Source organism: the organism of the source record quoted next, unplaced genomic scaffold (genome assembly GCF_019419815.1).
Source record: "Pyrus x bretschneideri cultivar Hongxiangsu unplaced genomic scaffold, Pyrus_bretschneideri_v1 Contig43, whole genome shotgun sequence".
NCBI classification, from domain to species: domain Eukaryota; kingdom Viridiplantae; phylum Streptophyta; class Magnoliopsida; order Rosales; family Rosaceae; genus Pyrus; species Pyrus x bretschneideri.
The window spans coordinates 2,739,051-2,746,528 of record NW_025999757.1 but is presented as its reverse complement, the minus strand read 5'-3'; the positions used below and the strand labels follow the sequence as shown (position 1 = coordinate 2,746,528).

Sequence of the window (7,478 nt, the reverse complement as noted above, 5' to 3'; positions counted from 1 at the left end):
TTGATTTTTTTATAAAAATAATAAGATAAAAACAATAAAAATATAAAATGTAAAGTAATTTAATCGTGATCACAGAAATAAAAGGGCATGGAAAGTTCATGGAATGGGGTTGGCAGCACCATTTTTAAATCTTTTGCTGACGCCCTAGAACACATGAATCAGATCATCGGGACCACCTAAGATTTTCATCTTTGGGGCGATTCTACAGTCTGATTGCGCAGACATTCTTCAGTGACACTCACAGCTTCAACCGCCCACGTGTCTGCTCATGCTACATTGGCATGGAGAAATATTGTGCGTATTCCCTCCAATGGCAGATACATAGATGAAAGTGTTTCTTTATATAATGAGTTTATATATTTGACACATCCTAAGAGAAATCTTAGTTTTCATTGTTGTGTACAACCATTCTTTGTCTTCCTCGTCAAGTAAGATGGCTTACGTGATGAAAGAGATAGATAAAGATAATGATTGTTGATAAGCACATGTAAAAGGTAGGACGGTTAAATGTTACTTCGAAATTTTCGTCAAGCTCACCAAGACTGCTCTTATCCTTTCTAACAACACTATATATTAGCAAGTGGTCATTTACCACAGTGATGGAAAGATATTGTGCCCATGCATGACGGCGTGATTTCAAATCCAGTCGGTGACTAATCTAATATTTAACTTACTAACGCTATCGCTCAACAAAAAAAAAAAGACTATATATTAACTTCCAACAACAAAAAAAAAACAATATTTTCATCCTAATAGGTCGTAAGTGTAAATAACGGGTAAATTAAGAGAATAGACAGCTCAGACTATTAAGCTGCGATGCAAAATAATACTAATAATAATAATATATAATAATTAAATAAATAAATAAAAACTATGGATCTATCAGGGGTGGGGCTGACTGAAGTTCTTTCAGGGGTGAGTGAAGATATGAATTGGAGTTTTCTATGAGCGTTTTCAGCAGTAAAAGTATTCGGTAGATCTGCATCAATGTCAAAGTGGATTTTCGTAAAAAATAAGAAAACAAGTTACATGAAACATGATAATAGTTATCATGGTGTCTAAAACCACTAATACAAGTTAGATGCATGGGTGAGATTCTCTTCGCACACAACTTTATATTATTGGTAAGAGACGTCAAATAACGGTAAACTCGTTCTATAAAATTCTCTCCTCAGATTGACCCAACATTATGTAAGGTATGGTTGAGAAGAAAGATGACCCCCCATTAAGACTTCCTCCATTCCATCACTCCCCACTCCGTCCACAAATTTTTCAACTGCTCATCCCAATTCTCACTCCTATAACATTTTTCTCCTCCTTTGGAAATCATTGTTCTTCTCTTTTCTTCAGTACTTAATTCACCCGTTAAGTTCAGAGTCTTCAGATCCTCATAATCCATTGATGTGCCGATCAAGCCCTCCCTCAAGTCCTCAAACACTCATCAGCCTTTTTGCCTTCACATTTTCAGGACAGGATTCCGTACAGAGCCGGCACCATTTTCCTGATAGGGAAAAGAGAGGAGGGTGGGAGCCTACAGGTGTCAGATTTTGACCCCACTGTTCTTTTTTTTTTTTTTTTTGTACGTATAATTTCATGATCAAGAGGGCCCATGACCCCCATTACAATGTGATTTGACACCCGATGGTGGGGCTCAATAGATTTGGCTGAGGTACGACCCAGATTTGGACTTGGACTTGTGGTGACTCCCAACCAACCAATCCATCCATACAGGTTCATCATTTCCAAGTTTTATGTTAAAACCTAAAATTAAGACAAATTTAACCCATAATTTGGCCAAGGTTGAAAGGCTGGCCCACTAAAATTTAGGTTTTAAACTAACCTATTCATTCTCCTATTGTTGGGCGAAAAAATGTTTTGGGTTAAGACTTAAAATTTGAGCAATTTTAAATACATTAAATCCAACGGCTGAGTTTAGGTATGATCAAATTTGTTGGTAAAAAAAATCTAACGGTCCAAAAATCCAACGGATAAAACAAATAAAAAAAATTGAATCAAAATTCAACCTTAAGCTCTATAAATACATGTTTCTTCAGCTCGGTTTTTCTCGGAATCTAAATATTTTTATGTTAAAATGCTCTTAAAAATAAATTATGATAATCTACATGAATTTAGTTTTTGAAAAATACTACCGAAAAAATTTTAGCCTAAATTTATTTTTAATAATCGCAGACTAAAATTTTAACCCATTACCATTTGAGCAAAAAAACTATTTACGGGTTAAAACCTAAATTTTCTGAATTAAAATTTTGAGAAAATTGCAAGAATGGTCCCTCAACTTAACCCAATTGGAGCAAGGGTCCATCAATTGAAAATTCATGATCATTGGTCCTTTAACTCATCAAAACGTGCAGTTATGATCCTTTTCGTCAACTTCATTAGAATTCTGTGAAAATGAGTCATGTTAGAAGGAACATTGCTGTAATTAGGTTAAAATTGAGGGATCATACCTCCAATTGAGTTAAAGTTGGGAGACCATTTCTTCAATTGGATTAAACTTGAGGGATCATTGCTACAATTTTTCCCATTTGGTTTTTTATATTTTCCCCTTGATTTAGTTTCGCGTGCGTGCCAGGTAACTTATTTTGATGAAAGTTCTAACGGAGTTGATGAAAATGGCTATAGCTGCACGCTTTTATGAGTTAAGGGATCAATGTTCATAGATTTTTAGTTGAGAGATCATTACTCCAATTAGATTAAAGTTGAGGAACCATTGCTACAATTTTCTTTAAAATTTAAAATTTTAACTCAAAGGTTGGAGATGATCTACACATTCATTCTTGATTTTCCTTTTTTTTTTTTTTTGTTTTTTTTTCCTTCTAATAAAGAGGAAATTTTTAAAATGCTACATAGCATTGACGATGGAGAAATAAATTGCGGAGATTAAAAATAGAAAATCCAAACAGTTGCACAAATCAAATTTGAACGGCTAAAACACTTACATTGAATGATACATAGCATAGAATCCACACCAAAACCCAACTGTCTCAATTGTACACCTCTATTACAAGGATAAATTCATCAAACACAAATTCATTTCAACCAAATCAATTAAAAATGAATTCCCGATTGATCTAAGTTTCGTAATCCAATAAGCAACGCTTAGGAGCATGACTCGAAAATAGAAAACTTGGAAATCATAAAACATGAGATTTGGTGAATCCTGAGGCGTAGTAGTGAGTGAGTGAGTGAGTGAGTGAAGATTTCCAAAGCCATGGAACCAATATTTGCAGGCGTATTCGTGCGTAATCATAGAATTGCTCTCCACCGTAAACATTGCTGAAAATCTCCTTCCGATATCACTCTTGCCATTTTGGTCTTGATTGCGTGAGCAAGTGGCTTCTGAGGTGGGATGTTAAACAAGATTATCTTTTAGGCTCCTAATTCAACAACCCTCACAAAAGTCTGCACTCACAACAAATAGTAGAGCCATTGTAGCAGGCACTTGTGATCTAAATATCAAAGACTACTATTAGTATCAAACACTTGTCCAAACTCACCACTTGGGTCGGAGGTTAGGTTAAGCCACACAATGAGCCAACAATACTTTGGTATCGAAGTTACCATTCTCGGGAGTCAGACCTACGACCGCACACATACAGGTGGAGAGAAATTCCACCAGATGTGTATAATGATATTTATACAACAAAAAACATGATCGTAAAAGGAAAACTTCAAATATTCACTTATAAACAAAGCATTCACAGGAAACGGGTGAAATACCAACTCTTTGCACGTCCCTCTTTCCAAACATAAGGAGGCACGGTCAAGAACCAAGTAATCTCTATGAATGTCTTCTGCAACTCTACGATCATCATCTACATATACAGATTCAAACCCACAGCTTTTGGGGGGGTTTCAATTATCATATCATCAAATTAATTGCGGATCAAAATCATTGAAAAAAAATGGTTGCTGGCGAACCATAGCAAGAACCTAGTCATTATGTAGAGAGTGCATCTCTAACAAGCTATATGATTATCATGAGCATCATTAAAGTTCTGTAGAAGGCAGTTTCAGTCAATTGCAATATTTTCAATTGATATCATATTTAGATTTTAATTACTTTGTCCTCTGTAATTTGTTCCTTTCTCTTGTAGTAATAACAAATGGTTGCATTTCTCAGCAAGAAAATTAAGAAGATATTTTCTTTGCAAATATAACACAAATAGGAGGCGGAGGTAAGGGTCAGGAATCCATCAATTTGACTTCTTGAAGCAGTTAACTGTCTTCAGATTTCCTAATCTGTTGTCCAACTGGTCTTTCGAGCTTCATTTCGTGACAGTATATACTATAACTTTGACCAGTAGCAACTATGAGCCCCTAATTTTACAAATATATACCCCTAGTATAGGCACGAGACAACGAAATTCAGATACAACGGACTGTATGTTTAACGCCTAACCAGACCTTAAAAAAATGGGAAATTGACAAGGCTGTGGATTGATGAAATATGCAAAATTCAATGAAAAGTACAACATACTCTAAGGTAAAAACTAAAGTTAAGCAAAAAGATAAGATCTGGAGTACCACGAGAAGGGAAGTAGTAACATTCTGAAGAAGAAAAAAAACGTTGATGGTTGGCTTTGAATAAGTGAACTCACATTGTGTCACTAGGAGAAATAATGAGATCACTGCAAACAACTTTCTTCTTCATTCTTTCCAAGTGTAGGGAGCACGTTCTACAACCAAATAGTCTCCTCGGATATCCTTCACAACTCGAATCTCGTCATCAAGGTACACAGTGTCAAACCTAAAAAGAACCAAATTCCTTTAATACCAAAAAACATAAAAGCTAAAACAAAGCAGCACCTCCCCAAGTATCACAAATACAGATTTGGGTTGATTAGAAAGACATTAGTATTGAAGCCTTAAGGAATACAAAATGCACCTCAAATTAAAGCATCAGATTTCTGTAATGTCAGTTGTATGCTGATATTCACGCAGATAGTATTGCCTGTCAGAGGTTTGGCTTTTCTATCATGCAAGGGTAAATAGAACTAAACCAGGCTGTAAATTTTTCTCATTTCTTTCTTTCTTTCTTACTAGTTTTGGTTAGTAATCAACTCAAGAGTTGAACCAGCAGTTTTCTTTAGGAGAAGTGATGAGTCTTCTGGAATAAATCATGTGTACAAAACAATGAACAGGATGCTACTATCAGGTGCATAACTTCCTTGTGACAGAAGATTCAACCTGATCAATTACGAGTAAACAACCTATGGTCGTAAAAACCAAAGTTTAGACTGCTCTCTGTGGCACGATAAACCTAAATTCCAAAATCATGCTACTAAAACCAAGCACCTAAAGAAAAGATGATCTTCAACAAGTAGTTTTCAAATTGCTCTGCAAAACAAACAACTTGACTATTATAGTGCACAGTAGTTTTCGACAGATGTCTGTTACTAAAGTTGAAAATTCAATGCTCTGGGGCCATTAGTCACACCATTCACCTATCTTTCAAGGTAGTATATTAATCCAGAAGTAGAAGCTAACTCTCTCAAAATAACAACATTCAGAAATTCAGCATCCATTAAAAAGGGCTCTAGCAACAAGAGGTAGGTTTCAAGCACTGGGAACGCTGATATGTTGCCTAGAGGAACAACCAGGCACACTTCCTATATGATAAGAAAAGTGGACACCAAACAAAGCTCCTTTGTAATTGAATCCCAAATTACGGAGGAAGGCTACATCTTTTCTGAAGCAGCTCTATGTCACACCTCAAAACCCACAAATGAGAATTAAAAATAGAGCAAATCAAATAGGTACTACCTATCTTCTTTCAAAACTAGCAACTTCTGGGATTCAGACGTCAAGAATGAATTAAAAGGAAGTATCTTTCATGCAACGCAACTTCATCAGGACAAAAGCAGTGATAAGTAGACTTATTGTTGGCACAAAGTACCAAGGAATTCCAATAACTGGAACTTGCAGCAAAGCGACACGTTCCCCCTTCAGTAAGGAGTTCTTGGGTTAAATCATGGAAGGTGAGGGATAGAACAGAATAAAGCTGTGCACCTCTAGGGCCTGTTATTATTTGTTTCAAAATTGGAAGAAAAAAATGCGGACATATGTACACTCCCACAAAATGTAACAGAATGATTCACTTTGTCATTGAAATCAGAAGGTCAGGATAACAAGGAATAGGTAACGTAAAATAAATAACCAAAGAAACATTTATCATCACATATCAAGTTCAAAACAAATAAAAACCAGTAACCAAAACAAGTGGAGACATACCATGGATAAAACTGACTTAACAAAGAAACTAATGAGACTGTAAAATCAGTTCATGCCTTCATGAGACCGATGTCGAAGCTAACCATATGAGTGAAGTTCATAATAGTCGGTTTCAAGCTCAGAGATGAAGTGATAGAGGCAAACTATATGGCTGAAGTTCATAACTTTTCTAACCATACCAAGCAAAGCAGTAACGACTTGGGATTTTCTTAACATCAGAAAATAAAGCACTCACCAGCCCTGTCCGAACGGCGGCAATGGAATTTCCCAGCTTTTCCCTCTTAGAACTGCACTTGTAAATCTAACACAAACCAAACATCACCAATTGATCATACAACAAAATATAATTAAGTAAATACCAAAACAAAGAAAAATAAACACTTCCCAAACTTCCAAATTGTAATTCGAATCGAAATTCAACTTCAACACCAAATTCTAACACATACTTGAAATTAACCCTCTGATTTGAAGCGACGGCGATATCAGAGCGGACGAAGAAAACCCCATCCGGAGGAAAAGTGATGACATTGTTGAGGACCCTTTGGCCGACATCGATCACCTGCAAGACGTCGCCGGTTTGAGTGCCGAATAAGGAAGCGTTCTGGATGATGAAGAGCTGCTCCTTCTCCGTGGTCCAGAGCAGCCGCCATGTGGCCGAGAGGGAGCCGCCGGTGGTGACGCTGTCTCGGCCAAGATCAGCCAGGTCGTCGATGGCCTTGACGATGGAGGCGAGCTTTGTGGGGTTGTTCTGGGTCATGAGGCCGCGGTCCTGGTCGCCGATGAGGTTAAGGAGGCGTTGCTTGAAGAGCTGCGATTGGGCGGTAGGGGCGGAGCAGGTGATTTTAGCGGGGCGGGTGAAGTGGGGTTTGAGGGGGATAGCGCGGAAGGGGAGGCACGTGGCCATTTGATTATGGGGGGTGATGAGAGAGGGGGAATGATGGTGGCGTAGTGTTGAAGGTTTGAGTTATGGAGGTCACGGCTGGTAGTGAAAGTTGAACTGGATAATTGGCGGTTAAAACTTGAGAGGTTGGGGATAATTGCCAAATATTCAAAAATAGAAATTCATACATAAAATTTATAAATTAAATGATGTGTTACTAAAAATGAGTACGCGCTTAAATAATAATTCAATTATCGAATTCCATATAATTTAGTTTTCAAAATTTTAGCGATAGAATGTTTCATTAAAAGATGAGTTATTATACCAAATGGTCCCTTAGATT

At 36.9% G+C, this 7,478-nt stretch overlaps 1 protein-coding gene across 1 annotated transcript; it reads right to left on the bottom strand.

The window, feature by feature from the left end:
• Positions 1 to 4,438: 4,438 nt before the first annotated feature.
• On the bottom strand, positions 4,439 to 7,174 carry LOC125469438 (probable plastid-lipid-associated protein 11, chloroplastic). The gene is made up of 3 exons (XM_048566774.1): positions 6,702 to 7,174; positions 6,491 to 6,556; positions 4,439 to 4,771 (listed from the first exon to the last, which is right to left on the bottom strand). Exons 1-3 carry the CDS (start codon positions 7,157 to 7,159, stop codon positions 4,672 to 4,674), a joined length of 624 nt encoding a protein of 207 aa, XP_048422731.1. The 5' UTR covers positions 7,160 to 7,174; the 3' UTR covers positions 4,439 to 4,671.
• Positions 7,175 to 7,478: the final 304 nt, after the last annotated feature.

Bases quoted from the DNA above. Each gene is read 5' to 3' on its own strand.
- LOC125469438 (XM_048566774.1), bottom strand. From the start codon at position 7,159: ATGGCCACGTGCCTCCCCTTCCGCGCTATCCCCCTCAAACCCCACTTC. The intron at 6,557-6,701 runs GTATGTGTTAGA...GGTTTGTGTTAG, and splicing joins AATCAGAGGGTTAATTTCAA to ATTTACAAGTGCAGTTCTAA. The intron at 4,772-6,490 runs GTGAGTGCTTTA...GGTTCTTTTTAG, and splicing joins CCGCCGTTCGGACAGGGCTG to GTTTGACACTGTGTACCTTG.